The sequence below is a fragment of the Lingula anatina genome, chromosome 1 (genome assembly GCF_051362555.1).
Source record: "Lingula anatina isolate TDL-2025a chromosome 1, LinAna3.0, whole genome shotgun sequence".
NCBI lineage: Eukaryota > Metazoa > Brachiopoda > Lingulata > Lingulida > Lingulidae > Lingula > Lingula anatina.
Window position 1 is genome coordinate 10,404,443 of NC_141767.1, and position 18,286 is coordinate 10,422,728.

Here is an 18,286-nt window from a genome sequence, read left to right on the forward strand (position 1 = left end):
AACAGTTTACTGGTAAAATTTTTTATCACTTATTGTAAATATCCATCACGCGTATTAGGTGAGCGGCAAAACCCCAAAAAGTGCTTTATTTAAGGAGTTTAGTGTCCCCTTTATACACAGACCTGTGCCATTTCCACATCATGGCTAACTTTGACCAGCAGACTCTGAGCTTTCAAATGATATATAATTCAGGTCTGTGTATAAAGGGGACACTAAATCTGAAAATTTTGGCCTTCTGCCGCTCACCTATATGCAGTGAAAAACGCTAAATGGGTGGTTTTTGTTGCATCCGAGTGTCTGTACTGGTTTTTCGGGGTTTTCACTGTCAAAAATAATTGACTGAAAATGCGTTTTTTTTTTTAGTTAGGGAGCACTAGTTCACGTTATCATAATTTTTACTCTTGATGTCAAGAAATTACCTAAAACATCTTTTTTACGTCTTGTCTTTGAAACTTGACAGGAAACAAAAAATCTCATATAAGCACATATGTAGGCACATCCAACATCAAAGGAATGAAAACTTCATTTTCATTCAAATCTCCAATTTAAGATCTTTACAGGAACATTTCCTTTTTGAGTGGGAGATGTGAACCTACACTATAGCATGCAAGGCTTTAGCTTATTCTGTGATGCTAGTACATGTACATTGTCGCGTAGCTTATTAAAACAGAATTCTCCACCCCAACAGCTTGCATCTGCACTTGCAATAGCAAACTGACAGCAAAAAAATATTTGCAGTTCAGGACTTTCAATGGGCTGATATTCTGCCTGGTGCCCACATTGTTGCCTTTTTATTTGATATGCACCAAGCTTAAGTCTGTCAGATTGGTTAACAAAATATTAACCGACAATACTTGAGCTCTGATTGCCTGGCACTTTGTTGGCAGAGAGACTTATAATACCTTATAATACAAACACCACACACATTTGCCAACAAGATCAAAAGGTATAATATCATAACTAGGTGCAACAGCTGGCCATGCACTCTCTGCTAGTATGAACACTTTTATATTATAATTATATATCAAGAAGAGTTGTTAATTTTGGTACAGCTGGATGTATTTATTGAATAACAGTTTTGAAAAATAAGTTATTTTTAAATGATAAAGGACAGGCTGACGTGATTCTCAATAGATGCATTGATCTTAAATCATCCTACCTACTGTTACATTGTTGACTTTAATGAGGCCATTGTATTTCAGACCCCAAGAAACGCAATAATAGCAGAGACGATAACCTATGATAGTCCCCCCCCCAAAAAAAAAAGAAATAATAATAATAAAATAAAAATACCTCATGTCAACATTTCCTTCTGAAATGTGCAGGAAGACATGGCCATCTAAGTGGCTGGCCAGTCATTATATGCAGAATTATTCAATTAGAAATAAAGAATAAAAAAGTTTGTCAAAACCCATAAACCAGTTTACTGATGATGTGATTTACATCTAATCCATTTTAAAACAGGCAGTGCATTCTAAGGCAAATCACTGAGTTTTCCATACTTTTACAAAAATTAAACAATCGTTAGAGAAATTTTTCACATAAATATTCAAAATTAAAGAATTATGGACATAAGTTTAAAGAAAGTAGAAAGATGTATGTTTTAATGGGAGATGAGAGGCAATTTATCATCATCATTTTGAAAGGTATCTTGCGTACCACTACTTTTGTAAATCTTAATGGTTCATTGGATTTGCGAGCATTAAAAGAAATCCTACTTCTGATGCGACTATGCATCTTCTTCTTCATGCAACTGTCTAGGAAACTTCCAATAAAGTATCTCTAGATTATCCAGGAAATTGCTTTATAAATCTCCTATGAGTTTGCTTTTCACAGGTTTCAGGTATTTTGACATGTCAACTTCACTCAAGGTGCAAAAACAACCACTACAGGTTTGTGTTCAGTCTAACCATTCGTAGCACTAAGACCATTTCCTGCAAAACATTTTTTCCATTATGGTAATACGTGGTTATGACAGCTACTGAAAGAACTGACTGGAAGATCCAGATGTGTGTGAGTGTGGGGGGGGGGGGGGGGGATACAATCATGGAAATGTTCCTTGCTCTTGTCTCATTTTGTTTGTCATACCTTTTCATGGAAGGGGAGAAGTGATAAAATGTTCCAGTTGTGCCCACCCTGGATCCTCCATTGGTAAAATGACATATTGTTTAACATTCTCAAATACAAAGTTTGTCATGTACTACATGGTTTCAGCTTTATGGAGGTTCTTGAAATGATCTATTTCTAAGAATTTGCCAGTCAGATGATGTTCTGCATGATGTTTTGTTACATTAACCCACATCACAAAGTCAAGACAAATGAATTAATAGCATGAAAAATGAACTCAATAATTGCATAACACATAACTTTTATTAACTTACAACACTATATAAACACCTGAGAAGTGACAAAACATATGAAACTACCTACATAAACTAGTCCAGAAAAAAATGGCTAACTTTCTGTATCAAAAATTAATCAGACTTACCCATAGATGAACATGATCTCTACTGTATTATAAAGAATGTCAAACTGGATATTTCATAAAAATTACTTTTGTTGAACATGTAACAGTACAAAAGAAAAAAAATCTAATCATAAAAACTAAATTATGGTGTCATATGTAAGTCTCTTAATTGGAAAGAACATCCCCCGTTTCACAACCATACTCCATTGAGTTCTTCAATAAAATCCATAACCTGATGCAAAAGGATGGTTGCACAATCCTTCAAATTAAATCCTGTTTACACTGAACTTCTGAACAAGACAATTTTCAGACAATCCATATGTGCTTTCAATTTCTTTATGTTTAGCTGTGTAATTTCCAAACTACAATGGCAATTTTGATAACACTTCATTACTGACTAGACAACATACATCGTTTTTTTCCTTTTACTTGTTGTTTACAGGTTCAGCAATCATTCCTTAAAGACAGACTCAAGGGGGACAGGTTATAATCTTCCTCTACATGGACCCTGACAATACAAAAATACTGTCGGCCTTGCTACAGTAATCTTCCCCTACAATCAGCAGATCCGCAGTAACAGTATAGTATCTTCCCAGGGACGCTACCAACCTCATAATTGTAATCCCAAGTCAGCTCAGTGCCTGCACGAATATACCTGCAATGAAATAAAGCGATACAAAACAAAGTTGGACCACGCATACTTGCTCCATAGGCCTATCAATCAATTTAAAAGTCTGTGATCAAAATGAATACATTGATTTGGAAAACTGACTGCTGTGGAAAATTGAGACCAAAGATAAAGAGGTCAAACGAAATTAACCCAAGTCATATGTTATCAATTTTATCAGTAATATATTAAATAATATGTAGTTTTTTTAAAAAGATAAAATGTACTAATAGGGGAAATTTAAATAACATAAAAAATGTCATAGAATTCTTTCACAGAAAAACAGTCATTTAAATAATACAATATTACAAATTAAAATAAAGAATATTCTAAACCAACTGATTAAAAAGTTGGTTTTTCCCATGCATTTATTCCAAGGAATTTTTTTTCTCAACAGCTGAGCATATCTAACCCTACATAAATGTCTGTCAATACACCACTTCTCTCCACATGCATTTTTTTTATGATCCAAAGACAAAAGAAGAAGCCTACTTTTATTCAACCCCTACAGTGGTCATTTTAACTCCATTAATGTCATTTTTGTTATGGTTGATGGGTTGTTGGAGAAAACTACCAGTATCTTCAGATTTCTTAGACTTGTGAAACTGCATAGATTTTAATACCAGACAGTCAAGTTGAAGTTTCCTTCCCACTTAATTGCCTGCAGGACAGGTTATAAGGAGGTATATTAATATCACAACACTGTTTATTTTGATGTCAGGAAGTTTCATCGCATGATAACATGCTACAGGCTTTTTCTTGTTTGTACTCTATTCATCAATGTCTTTTTATTTTGTTCTTTTGAAAGAAGGTGAAAAAGAAATAAAAAGGACTTCTTTTCATTTTTTTTTGAGAGTTAAAAGAGAAATAAAAATGTCTTTTGTAGTGCTTAGAAAATTGGACAAGAAATAGTTTGATTACCATAATATGACATGAAATAATAAATTGAAGGTTAAACCTTGAGAACTATGGATGAATTTATGACAGCAACTACACTGTTCAGAACTGAGTGAAACAACACAATTTAGCTCACATCTTTTGATAACACCTGTTATGGTTTGTACATATTTCACACTTAAAAACAGTTAACACATATATATACATATTAATACAACCCATTTATCATTCAAGTGCATGCCACTCTATGGACTTGGTTTGACAGGGAAGTATTACTTTAACATAAATTTGGTCATTTCCATTATACAGATGATTTTTTCCTCTGTGTACCCAAGGTTGTCTGGTACATAAAAAAGAAATGTTTGCAGGATTTTTGCTGTCTGAAATCACAACTTTTAAAAAAAGAGCCAGCATTTATGCCTCAAATGCAAGTTACATTCTTTAAGTAGTATATGGGTGGGTGATAAAAAGGCTTCTATTATATCATACAGATGCCAGAAATGGGAAATAACATTATGTTTTTCTTACTTCAAGATGAGGTTGATGTTGTCAATTTATATTTCAATTGATTCAGTCAGAATGAGGAAACATAAGGGGATGGTTTTCCATAAATATTTTCATTATTATAAGTATATCCGAAGCAAAAACAGAAACTGTTACAGCCAGCTGAAAATAGTATTTCTATAAAAAGTGGTTTAAAGAGTCATTATAATAAATGCAAAAAAAAAATAATAATAATAATAATAAAAAAAAAAATAATAATAATTTTGAATATATACAAAAATTATATGGAGATAGAACATGCAAACACCCAGGTTGATCAAGAGAAAATAAGCCCCACAAGTACAGGCAGTTCTTTTTCCAGCATATTAGTTGTACGATTCCATAATGCTCTATCAGCACTGCTGTCACAAAAATAAAATCAAGTAACTGATAAAAGAAATCAGTCTGTACCAATCCCATATGTAAACCTTACATAAAGAATGAGGTGTAAATCATTATCACTATCATTACTATCATTATTATTATATTGTATTGAAACATCTACATGCTAAGGATGAAAAATAATTCATTCCAAAACTTAAAAAAAAAAAAAATCAACTCTCTCTGCAGAGAGCTCAAATTAAATGACAATGTGCCACTTAAGAGGTAGCCAGGCATGCGAATGAATCATAGTGATGACTCAGATTTCTGGCTGATCATAATAGTAATGAAAACAAAAGGCAGCTAAATTATCACACAAAAAATATCAGCTTACTCATTACTGTGCCAGGAACAGATATTTCTTATCAGAAATGTCATATGTTTTACATAAGAATGGTATAAATACTTTTAATAACATTCATGCCTGAATTCATTAAATGATAAATAAAAGATACAAAGGGTAATAAAATGTTTTCTCTTGTTTGGCAGGACAGATTTCACTAAGGCTCTTTCACTCACTCTTTGAAGATGTCTTAAATGGAAATGCCTTTTTGTGAAAAAAGTTGCTATCATAATTTTGTCTTTTCCTTTTGTCAACCAAGACATTTTTTTATGTTATTTTTTATTTTTTATTCATATTATTTTTTGACAATTTTTTAAGATGGGTAAGAGAATTTGCAACATTTGGCACATAATATCACCTTAATACCCCCCACCCCCCAATTACACACAAAATTCAATACTTTAAAACCAAAATGTAGAAGCTCACATTGTAATTGTTACTTGTGAATTAATAACTATCATTAAGCCCTGTACAAGTAATACTCACTGAGAGGAGAAATAGGCCACCCAGGGAAACCGGAGATCATGGGTGTCAACAAATACATTCTGCACAAACATGTTGGGCATACAGCTGTGCTGCAAAACAAAATAACATAAATAATGGTATGTGGCACAGATTTAGCAAACATCCAATAGAGACTGCATCTGTCAACATATTTTCAAACAAATCAAAGAAGACACAGCTTACAATGAAAATAAATGCCATTATTTGTTGCTCATTTTGAAAAAAAATCCATCGAAAAATTACAATAAACTTTTTTTAATCATCATGTGATTAATTTAAGATATATATGATAGGGGCAAGACAGTTTTTAAATACAAAAGTACTTACATTCATGTATCTGCCAATGTTACCAATGGATTTGGCATCCATTACATAACAAAATTCCTCATTGAAGAATGACCTGATGGAAGGAAATTTGGGTTTGTCTTTCTTTGCATCCTCTTCATCTGAAAGAATATGATTTAATAACAGAGTATAAATGACCCATTGTAAATGCTAATTTGACTGCTACTGTATACCATATCCATTCAAAGACCAGTAATTTTATACTACTTTTAGGCCTTCAAAATGCAATATAAGACAAAAAATAACCCAAATACCATCAACACACTTTGTCTAAATTAATCAATTACTGAAAAATACACACAATACATCAAAACTACCTCAGACATACAATACTGTATCTTGCAAAGAAAAAAAACGCACCTGTTTTCTCTGTTCTGGAGAGATCCATTTTGGATAACTTGATCTTCAGTGGTGCCACAGCATCCTGGGCCTTGGGGTCAGGCAAGTTCTTAAAACGAGAAGCAGCAGCCGTTTTCTTCCGCGCTGAAACATATATGTCTCCATGCATTATAATATAAATGCAGATGCAATACCCATGTTGTGTAAAAAAAACATGTACTACTACTCCAGTAAAATTTGTGACTTTGCTCAAGGGTATAAGTAATAATAATAAACTTCTTAAAGGTAAAATGAAATATATATATATATATATATATATATATATATATATATATATATATATATATATATATTTAACTTGTGCTTTTTTAAGTGTTCAACTTTATGGAACTTTTAAATCATGTTAATAAAAAATAATAAATAAAAAAAAGACATTTTTCTTCTACTCTCGAGTTTCACAGGCACACATTGTACATTTACCTGTATTGAACTGCTTAGCTGGTTGTTCTTCTTCTGTGTCATCCCAGTCTGTGACATCTGTTGCAATGGGAGAGTCTATAATATTTTTGGAAAGTCTATAAAAATTTGTGGTTATTACAGTCCACTAATTTTGTCATAATCAACCTCTGATACAACTCCAATATATCAGAAACGCATATTTATAAGATCTGTTCTGAAAAGACTTTTCAGTGAGTTATTATGAAATCAATTACAAAATTCCCTCTTTGGATTGTGTTTTATAAATAAATCCTCTTAAAAACTGTTACCTCTTACATACAAGATATTGCATGGGCATACTGGAAAGACAGTAAAACACCTTCATAACTCTTTCCACAGTGTCTTATTTTCTTCCCTATCATGTATATCACCAAACAAATACTACCTCAGTAGAAATTTCCTCACCTTCTCTCATCCTTATTTTTTTTCCTGAAGAATTTTTGGGTCTCTCTGAACTCTTCCCGTGGCTTGAGTCACCACCTATTTTCCTACCTAGCACAGGTGTGCTTGAAGGTTCTAAATCAGGTAATTCATCTGACTGGCTGGACCCTTCTCCTCTTTCATCATCGTCATCACTGTCTAGGACCACGACATCATCTTCATCCCTTGGCTGAGATTCTGGAAGCTTCCGTACCCATTCAGCGGTCTTTTCTTTAATGGGGTCTGACTTTTCCTTGGCTGGTTTTACAGACCTGTAAAACACAGAGTTAAAATACTAACTTCATGAGAATCCCATTGATTGCATACAAAAAAAAAAAAAAAAAACTTCCTCAGCAGTGCACCTAACAGGAAAAAAGAAATAATTGTTAATTAAATGTCCTGATGATAAATCTTTTATTTTCCTGCTGATGTCATTATCATTTTCAGACCCATATAAGCCTACTACATTATACTGTAACTAAAAATTATTGAACTACTATATAATACTTTCACACGCCAAGTTTCTGGTTATTAACTTTGGGAAGACAGTTATCTGGTAATACACATGTTACTCACCATTCCTGTCCCTTCTCTGCAGAATCTCTCCTGATAACTAGCTTGATGTTCTCATCTCTGCGTTCACCACTCCTACTTCTGTCAGCTTCCCTTCTCCTGAAATATAATATGGCACAACTGTAGCAGCAGAACAACCAATGTATTATAAGAACTAGAAAAAAATTTTAATTGCTCTGTTCAACACAGACATTTTGTGTAATAAACTTGTCAAAGCTCATGAATTTGTCATGCACTGGAGCAAATACCCTGCATCTTTTTCTGTTTTCTTTTTAAACAATTGAATTTTCGTATAAAAGATTACATATGAGTTACAAAATTACAAACAAACCAGGGTAAAATCTCCAGTGAGCACCTGCAAATTAAATTTAGAATAAATCTGTCATTCATATTTCTTTCTTTAGCCAGCACAGCAATAACCAAGACAAATTATGTCAAGCAAATAGTTTAGAGTAATGATAGGTACATCAGTGAATGCGTGCAAAAACTACCAACAATAAAAACAGATCACTCTATGAGGTAAATTGAAAGTCCTATGGAAATTATTGAAGTCAACAAAGAGCAAGGGGTGAATAATTATTATCTAGGAAGCAAAATTCTCAAGCTGGCACCTGATACTCCAAAGGCAGAAGAAGCTACAATAAAGCATCCCAAATAACCACAGGAAGCAAGACACCACTGAACATGCAGTAAAACAAAGCTATAAAACACGACTTCAATCAAACATAAAACTTTAAGGGATAGTTTGTGATTTTTTGTCTGTGCAAGTAAACTACATTTCTGCCCTCAAGGATTTTGTCGTTTTTTCAGTGATTGAATCACTCCCAGAGAAAATACTACTTTACACAGCTTCAGTTGTTTTCTTTTTATTTCAATAGTTTTCCTCCAAACTCAAAAACTCTCCCTTAAAATGCAGGATGACTTTCTGTAAATCAATCAATTTGGCAATGAGACAACAGACAATTTGCAGCATGTTTATTGTCTGCCTAAAAGAGAACAAAGGCAGCACCACATCTATTAAGAATCCAAATTCCAACCTTGTGGACCTCTGACGCAGAGTAAACGGAGCTCCACTTTCTGAAGAATCCTCCTTGCCAATGTATTTTTCACCAGAGTAAGTGCTGAAATGTAATTTGTCTATCCAATTAGGTAACCAGTCTAGTGTCAATTGGTTTTGGTCACTGTCCAATTTGTGTTTTTCCATTCTATTTCAGGTAATGTAACTACCTGCCAGTAGTAGTTCAAGATACATAAAACAGCAATGTTTGTACATTATCTTCATGTAAGAAGACACAAGTTACTTTATGCAGTGGACATGATATTTAAACATAAATTTCCATAAATATATTCCTTCCAAAAGAGTCACATTAGCTATTGTGCACGATTAAAATCCTTCACAACATTTTCAAAGTATATATATAGATATCTCATTATGTTTGCCTCACATTACCTGTCTGAGTCTCCTCCCTCATCATCTTCATCCTCCTCCTCCTCCTCTTCTTCCTCTTCAACCTCCTCACCCACACCCTCATCAGCATCAGGATCTACAACATCAGCCTCATATCCCTCCTTCATTTGCTCTACCACATCTAAGTAGTCCAACTCTGCCAGGTATTCATCTCCATAGTTGTGACCATCCTGTCATTCACATAGTTAATCTATTATTTCTCAACAAGAATTTACAATTTAAAAGAGAATAGTTTTACAAGAAACTTACTGGTAAGCATAGTTTTATAAAATCACAACAGAAACACCATTTTCTGGAAGACTATGATAAGGACTTACACTTTGCATGCAGCTACCTAGTTAGGAAATCAGACTTTCAAGTATGAAGCATCTAAAATGCACCTTACCTCATTAGCACCTTGTTCTGTGAGGAGTTGTCCTGCATATATGCAGACAAACCCTCCCTCAGGTATGTCATCAAGGCAGCGAAGGCCCCAGCCCCTGGAATGAACAGGTAAAGAATGTGAGACCAGGCATCTAGCTATTTGACGGTCATTTCAACTGCCCCATTTCTTATTAAACAAACATGGACTTCACACTTTAAGGGCAAATTTAAGAGCAAATGAATGTTCATTATAAAATTAATTATAAATTGGTTTGTACAATTAAGTCACATAAATGGCATTCTAATCAACTTTAAATAATGGATAAATCAATAACTGTTATTTATTTCTTTTACTAATTAGTTTTGTTGTACCTTTTCTCAGTCTTGAAAACCTGAAGTCTGAGCTGCTGACCATTCTGTGCAACCCTGTTCACACACCTACAGTCACACTTGCAACGAGAATTGCATTCAAAGATTCTGAAAATAACCAAAAATTTCATTAAACAAATATCTTTTCTAAAGTACCACCCATACATACACAAAAAAGAGAAGCATGTTATTTTCAACGAGTGTCATTCATCAATAATCCACTTGTCTTTAAGGTGGGCGTCTTTAAATCTATACAAAATTCTGAATGAGCCTTTGTTCACATTTACAATATAACTTGAACACATTTGCATATGCTTATGCATTTCATCTACTCACCCTGTACGTAAGGAGTCTACCAGTCTTCTGTGTTGGTATCCAGGAATACCATCAACCATCTGGTTTGGAATAGCTTCAGCCGCCTGAATGGTTAACTGACGACAGCTGCACTTTGTGTGGTCCTAGAAAAATACCAATAGATCAAATCTTACAATATAATTCACCAATTCAACATGGCTAAAATATCATTTATTTCTTTTCCAATAAATGCAGCTGGAAATACATATTTTGTCTCCTTCATCCTTCCACACTAAAGTGTGAGAGGTTTTGCATGTTTTGTTGTATGGGTTGTACGCATTATCTTAAACTGTGTAAAAAAACGAAAATGAACAAACAACAAAGCTTTCAAATGCAACTTGCATGGAAGTTGTTAAAAATTGCTCAATTTTAGTTGACTTTGCATAGACATACCCTGCAGCCATCAGTGCAGTCACACCCTGATAAGAAGTCTGGATCCAGATTCAGTTTGACACCCCTGGCAGGGAGTCTTTGGTTAGAGTACTCCACATACTCAGGGTACTGGCGGTCAATGCCATTTACACAGGAAATGGGAACAGTCTCTTTGCCATAGGACAAGTCTTTGATATCACAGAATGTCTGGAAAAAATTTACAAAATAATGCCAAATGACATCTAGCAATTAAAAAGAATATTATATTTTGAAAACATGATAATCAACAGAAGTCAAGCTGAAGGAGGTTAAAAACTTTCCATACATTTTTCAACACATCTATCCCATCCAGTATAAATGTAACAACACCAATAGCAATAAAAATAGAAATCAGGAAAGTATTCAAATATCTATAAGTATTGTTTTTACCTTTAATGGCACAAATTCACTGTGAGTGTGTAGAAACTGGCTAAAGCAAAAAAGATCAATGGTCAGCCTGCAATCTGTAACAACCAAGTAGCGGTCAGTTTCATCTAAAGTCCTTAGTCTTCGTGCACATGGTGCCCTGTAGAAGACCACCCTTTTACCACTTCCTTTCATCTTTGCTAATTGCCTAAAAAAGAAAAAAAGTTTATCCTACATAATCCTATACAATGTCATAACTACCCTCTCTTTATCTGACATTTCATGATAACCCGTTTATCCTTCTCTATGCATTATGACTACTTTGGAGTTTATAAAATTAGCTCACCTCTCCCAGCCACACAACATTGGAATCAGAAGTGGATTATTTCCCCTGTACTTTGATGGGTCTTCATTAGCATCCTTAAGACAATCAGGACTACAGGTATGTGGTTCTGCAACACAAAATTATATCAATGATTGGATTTATCTTGAAAGACCACTATTTTGTCTGTAAAGATACTTTGAATTTCTGACATTTTTTTTTCAACTGTTTACTCACTGAATTTCCTTCTGACTGTGTTTCTCTCAGGTAGAGGGTCTATATCAATCCTTTCACCTAGAGCCTCTTCATCTGCAGAAAAAAATATTCAATTTTAAAATGAAATTCTTCAGCCAATACCCATTTCTAATGAAAGTTATAATTCCTTAACCCACTTTTGTATTTCTAAGAAAATGAATGTGCTTAAAATTCTGACTGCTAAATCTTAGTGAACAGGTAACAGTGTATTATTTACTTACCTACTTGGTTGAACCTATCGTGCAATACAGATGCCATATCTTTGCCTATAGTTCTATTACTGATACTGCTGGCCAAATATTCTGAAAAAAAAAAATTTGCTGTATTTAATCACTTAATCATGGAGATTATGTATAGTTGTCCATTTATCATGAAAAGTGGCAAATATAAAGAGTTATGAATCTCTCTACAAAAAATAAACAGATAAATAAGCTTATAAATACATTTCCAACCATATGAAACATTTGGTTCAATTTTTAAAAAATCATTTTATCAATTAATCACAAGGGACTTTGTAAAAATCTATAACTCTCTTAAGGAGATTGGATAACCTACAAATTTATGAATCTTTTAACAAGAAAAAAAGAAAGAAAGAACATTTTAACAATAAGAAATTTATCGGTAAATCTACTTACCATTTTTCTTTTGAAATGCAGTTCCTGGCTTTTTCCCTTTCACTGCAGTGCTCTTCTTAGCAACAGCACGTTTCGGACTTGTGGAACTATTTGATGATGGTCTACTTTGTGCAGATTCTGTAATGTCATGAGAAATTAAGTATTTTATGTAACTTATAGTTTCTTAAAAGTTCGATATAATGGCCAATCTTATCCTTTCATAAAACTTCTTAAAATTCTTATCATCTTCTTTCCTCACATTTTTTTTTTTTTGCTCATTAACTTCGACACCTTCTCACCAATCATGATTGAAAGAACATCTAGGACTCACGTAGCCTCTTGAACAGATCTTCCTCTGCTCCTCGTGTGTATTCTACCACAGGTTTCTTAGCACCTTTCATGATTGTGTTGACCTTTGCATTCAGTCTCTGCTTCTTGGCACTCCCTAATCTCTTAGAAGCCTCAGCATTGGCCTGACAAGAAAAAAAATATCTTCAAGATTAAGCCTTTCATAGATATCACCAAATATTTCTGACAAGTATAAATATAGTGTTTTCCTGAAACTTTTTATGAGCTGTCCACTTACATTGAACAATGTAACAATATGGTTCTTATTTTTTTTGAGTGGTTCACAATTTATCAAAATAACATTTGGATAGAAACTTCACTGACATTTTAACAATTCATTAAGTAAGAATCAGCATACTCGATTACATAAAAGCCAACACTTACCAATGCAGTGAATAAAGGTTCCAGACGCGTAGAGCCCCGATAAATCCACTCTGATCTTTTATCAGCCTCAAAGTACATGTGAACCAAACTGGCATCCACAGCCACCACCTTGGCCTTCCACCTAGAAAATGAACCCTTGCATACATTGCACAGTGTATTTATTCAAGACTTTTAATACATTTAAGATGACAGCATTTATTTCATAACATTTACTGATGTTGAAGAAATACTGTGGATATATCTCATGTTATAACATGAACAGCAAGCTTTTAAGATTTTTTTGTTCACACTTCTGTTTTATTTTATTTTTTTGCAAGAAAATAGAAAAGATCTCTCAAACAAATATCAATATTTTCTAAATATATAATAATATATAAATTCATACTGTTTTATCTTACTTACCACTTTCCATTCCATTCTGTTTGCACATGTTGCCCTTTTGCCAATCTGACCATAGGTCTCTAAAGAAGAATAAGAAAATTTGTAAAGATGTGAATATCACTTAATATTTATAGATTTGCTTCTACAAAGGTTTTATAACCTATAATCTTTCTTTTTACTTTTCCTTTCAAAGCAAGCTCACATGAACAATCTTCATCCTAATTGGATAGATATGATTTTGATATGCTACAAAGATAAAGAATTAGTAACATTATAGAATATCCCATACCTCAGGGTATGCCATGAGATAATCCTTGATGAATTCCTGAGAATCTGGATGAATATCCTCCCAGACATTCTTACCTGGAAGGAAAATTTTATCTCACCATCAGAAATATGGCTAGGTTTCTTCAAAGTGGAAGGGAATTAAGGATGCATTTTTATGATATCTTCAGATATGTTTTTAAAGAAAGTAACTTACTTTGTTCATAAACTTTGTGTACATCCTTCGGCTGTGAATACTGAGCATAACCATCATCAAAGAAGACAAGAAACCTGTAAAATTAAAGAAAATGTTTTGCAAAAAATAATTAGAGCAGTGATAATGATATAATTTGACCAAATTTCTCCTTGTGTCATGTACAAATTATGTCACATTTAACATAACTTAAGACTTTGCATCACTTGTCACCTTATAACTCAAATTACTGTTTATCCTTTTTGTCTTTGGTATTAACTGAGACTTCTGAATATTACCTAAATCCTATCTTTGCTAAACTCTAACAAATTTCCTAGTCCCCAACTGTCCAAATTATTAAAAGTCTGCTGCCCATCACATAAATTACAATCACAAACCTTGGTTTGGAGATTTATAGACCTACCTGTTATTGTTCCTGACATTTGGGGGCTCTGCTACTATGCCTGCATAGAAAGAGGTAGACGGAGTGGCTTCTTCATCTTTGTAAAGTGCTGGAATGTGACAACAAAATAGAAATTACATGTCGGGTATTACAGCAGTCTGTGACATTAACATTTGCACCACATCAAATGCCAGCAAAATTGAATCCTAAAGACTTGGGGGGGGGGGGGGTATATTATTGCTTTGAGTCAGTGAATTCATGATGTCTCAAAGAACCCGTAGACTAAAAGGAGAGTATTCAAATTTTCATCTCACTTTTTTAAATGAAAAGCAATTTTTGCATAATAAATGTAGCTTAAAACCTCCAGTCACATATTACTTTTATTATTATTTTCCTTAGTTATCTGTCAGTCTAAGCTGTGAGATTACCACTTACCCACCACACGGGTTCCCACTGGCAGAGTTCCTGTGCAAGGATCAAAATATGCTATATGCTTTCCTGAGAGCACCTTCATCCCCTTGGAGTCAAACTTTACTCTGTATCTATGCTGCATTGATTGACATGAAATAAAGAATGAATTAAAGTATGAAACATAAAATATTATATTTATCGCTTTGATAACAATTTACAGAACAACTTAATACTTAAGATAATCACTATATAGACAATTCTAAATTTTACTAGTGGTTTTATAAAATCATACTCATCCACTGCCTCTTAAACATGTACACCATACATGTACTTTTTAATAAATAAAAAAAAAAAACTAAAAGTGCACCACTCACTTCTTCCTTTGGTTTGTCTTTATTCTGAATCTCTGCTACAGTCCCCTTATACCAAATGTCATTGAACTTCTTACCAAGGACTTTAATCCCAACCGTCACTGGCCTAGAGAGTATACAAGTAACAATTTTAAAATACAATTTTTGTATGAATTATAGGTATGAAGGCTGTACTGACTGATGGGTAATCCATGATCAAAAAGAAACAGAACACATAAAAATATGCATAAACAAAAGAGACCAAAATGTAAAAATATATTATTCATAAAAACTGGACATGTTGCAAGAGATGTACTATCATAATTCATAGCTTCAGGAAAAAAACTGCTTGTTTATAGGAAAACATCTAGCTGCAACTTACAAGAATTTTTGTTGTATGGGAATCCGTGGCCTGGGTTTGGGTGGATGCACTGAGAGTGGAATGATATCATTGGACTGATCAACCGACTTATTTATGGCAGTTTCAGGAGCCTGCAATTAATGCAAGTATATAAAATGCCATTTTCCAAAACATACAGTCTATGATCTGAAATCCAGTGGTTATCAGATCTTCACGGACTCAGGAGTATTCTTCATTTTGATATCAAAAATTAACACTTGAAACACGACATTGCATGTTGATTGTAAGGTTGCTGTCTACATATTGGCCCTTGAGCAGATACTTACTTGTCTAAACTTTCACATGAACAACACAATGGTTCACTGACACTCATTAACAAAGATATGAGAGGTAATGATCACAACATCATACCATTGTGTTATTACCTATTAAGTCTAGCATTAGCTTTATTTTTTTAAATGTGAAATCACGTCTTGAGTAATAATGCAAAGAAAAGGTGCAAAATCCAACTAAGTGTGCTTGGTACCAGAAACCAGTATATCACCTATAGCTGAAGCACTAGAGCTAGTCTTACCTTGGGTGTGGTGGACAAAATGGACACCATTTGTGTGTGCATGTTTACCAGCTGACTGCTTAAATTCACAGGCTTGGCCTTGGGGGGTGAAGACAATGGGGAGGCCACTGATTTTGATCTAATTCAAATACAGATAAAAATAAGTATGGCATAATAGGATATTAATTACTTACCAAAGGGAAGTTATAAACATTTCATGCCCCCTGTTACAAAAATATGTATGTAATACTTGCAATGCACTGTTAAATAAGGAAAAAATATAACAGTTTATGTTCCCTTACAATTGCAGTGTTTTAATGGATTTGTTCCCTGTTGACTTTGGTGGATGATAGGAGGCCTCCAGAAACTGCACATCATCATCACTCCCTGAGTCTTCCCTGAATGAAGTAAAAAATATATAAATACTGAAGCTGCCTTACAACATGTGGCAAATAAATAAATTCACATTTTTTTATACAGTATCATTAAAGTTGTGAAAATAATTCTTTATTTCTTTTCGTAAAAAAGTTTTCATTTGCATCACGCTTCTTAATATAAGCTATCCCTACCCTTCAATGCCCTGCTCAGACTGGATTTGCTCTTTCAACTTCTGGATCTGTTCCTTCACATCATCAAAAATTCTGTCCACCTCTTTTTGCTTTCCTGCAAAAATGGTTTAAAGAATATGCATTCACAAGAAATAAGATGTCACCAAGTTTTAATACAATCTACAAAAAGTCAAACATAAAAAACTAATAATAATAAAATGCAACTAATCCTTAAAATCCACCAAATGGCTGTTCATAACATTAGTATGAACACTGATGCATTAGTGCTTCTTTTTTGATGTGTAACATTTATCCTAACGCATGGAAAACATAGGTACAAATAGCTATAGTATGACATTCATCTAGCATATCTACCCCAATGCTAAAGATCTCACATCTTTTGCTTACTAACTTTGTGCATATAAACCATACTCTATGAAGAATGTTTTTGCCATGGAAGTCCTAGTTTCATTTTATTACTGCTGTAACCATTATGTACTTACTTTCTGCAGATCTAATTTGATTAGACAAAGTGTTGAAATTTTGGTCACATCTCACATCAAACTTCAAATCCTCCAACGTTAGATCAATAACATCCTTGAAAGATTGTCCATCGAAATCTGCTGGATCAAACTCATAATATATCTCGTCGTCATCATCCTTTGCTATATTAGCTGCAGCAGTTGCCATCTAATAACAAAAATCTCATTAAATGCTGTATATAAGTGGCAATAATGAAAATAATAAAACAAACATAACAATAGTTTAAAAGCAAGAGTCATGGGTTTGCATATTTAATTGTAAAAAAATAACACCCTTTAAACTGTCACATGTCGAAAATCTGGATTTTCTTCTTGTTCTGGTGACCTTATATAGCATGCTGAAGTTGTGCAATCTCACCTGAAATAAACTGGTATATTAGCTGATGATAAAAATGGCCCAAAACAAGGCAAGTGACATCCTAATAATTGCTAACTTATAGATCAGCATATTAATCAGCTTACTCATAGCCATGCTGTTGGGAAAACTGGTTGGTGAACAGGAGTGGAAAGGTTGGAGGAGATGAGAGATAAATTTTAAAAAATTTAAATATTCAGATTGTCGTTGAAAAACCCACTTACCAACATTCAAATTCTCGATCCTTACGCGATTTACAAACCCATATTTCGTTTTATTTTTATTAAATAAACACGAGTTATTTGACAAAGCAAGTCACAATGTTCTAAAAGTTGAAATTAATTGAAAACAATGCTCAATCGCTGAATAAACTTCACTTTGAATATTGGTTTTGATAACAATATTTACCGTAATATATACCCGAAACTGCAGAAACTATTTTTAATGCAAGGGAACTTGTGCAGACACGACAACCAGAAATCCAGGCGAAGCAAGGGATATACACACCGGCCTGCAACAAAGGTCTGCAGTCCTGTCAGTATTCAAAACAAACATGGCTGCCCACACATGTTTGTCATTCAGCAGAAAATTAAAATATCTTCATAGCCTTATAGCCAGCTTTGTAATGCTTTAAATTCCCTTTTATTACCACTGAATTATTTTTATATCTCAAACAGAACATTTTATTATTCTT

The 18,286-nt window shown here is 33.6% G+C and overlaps 1 protein-coding gene across 2 annotated transcripts; it reads right to left on the reverse strand.

Moving 5' to 3' along the window:
* Window positions 1–2,351: 2,351 nt before the first annotated feature.
* On the reverse strand, window positions 2,352–18,181 carry LOC106167373 (histone-lysine N-methyltransferase SETDB1). 2 transcript variants are annotated; one of them, XM_087008453.1, is made up of 32 exons: window positions 18,001–18,181; window positions 17,199–17,385; window positions 16,717–16,810; window positions 16,450–16,545; window positions 16,169–16,286; window positions 15,616–15,725; window positions 15,258–15,360; window positions 14,908–15,019; window positions 14,494–14,581; window positions 14,094–14,167; window positions 13,902–13,975; window positions 13,634–13,692; window positions 13,232–13,352; window positions 12,831–12,972; window positions 12,521–12,637; window positions 12,107–12,187; window positions 11,868–11,939; window positions 11,655–11,760; window positions 11,333–11,516; window positions 10,925–11,110; window positions 10,514–10,635; window positions 10,181–10,285; window positions 9,831–9,924; window positions 9,428–9,615; window positions 9,015–9,098; window positions 7,981–8,076; window positions 7,390–7,676; window positions 6,967–7,041; window positions 6,508–6,630; window positions 6,130–6,248; window positions 5,785–5,873; window positions 2,352–3,122 (listed from the first exon to the last, which is right to left on the reverse strand). In XM_087008453.1, the coding sequence occupies exons 2-32, from the start codon at window positions 17,383–17,385 to the stop codon at window positions 3,005–3,007; spliced, it is 3,624 nt and encodes a 1,207-aa protein (XP_086864579.1). In that variant the 5' UTR covers window positions 18,001–18,181; the 3' UTR covers window positions 2,352–3,004. The 2 variants fall into 2 exon arrangements, with proteins under 2 accessions (XP_086864579.1, XP_086864584.1); XM_087008458.1 differs by lacking the exon at window positions 9,015–9,098.
* Window positions 18,182–18,286: the final 105 nt, after the last annotated feature.

Excerpts from the sequence above, each read along its gene's own strand:
- LOC106167373 (XM_087008453.1), bottom strand. The coding sequence starts at position 17,385 with ATGGCAACTGCTGCAGCTAATATAGCAAAGGATGATGACGACGAGATA. Across the intron at positions 14,168-14,493 it reads AATGTCAGGAACAATAACAG|GTTTCTTGTCTTCTTTGATG; the intron begins GTAGGTCTATAA and ends TTAATTTTACAG. Across the intron at positions 9,099-9,427 it reads GAGGGAGGAGACTCAGACAG|CACTTACTCTGGTGAAAAAT; the intron begins GTAATGTGAGGC and ends ATTACATTTCAG.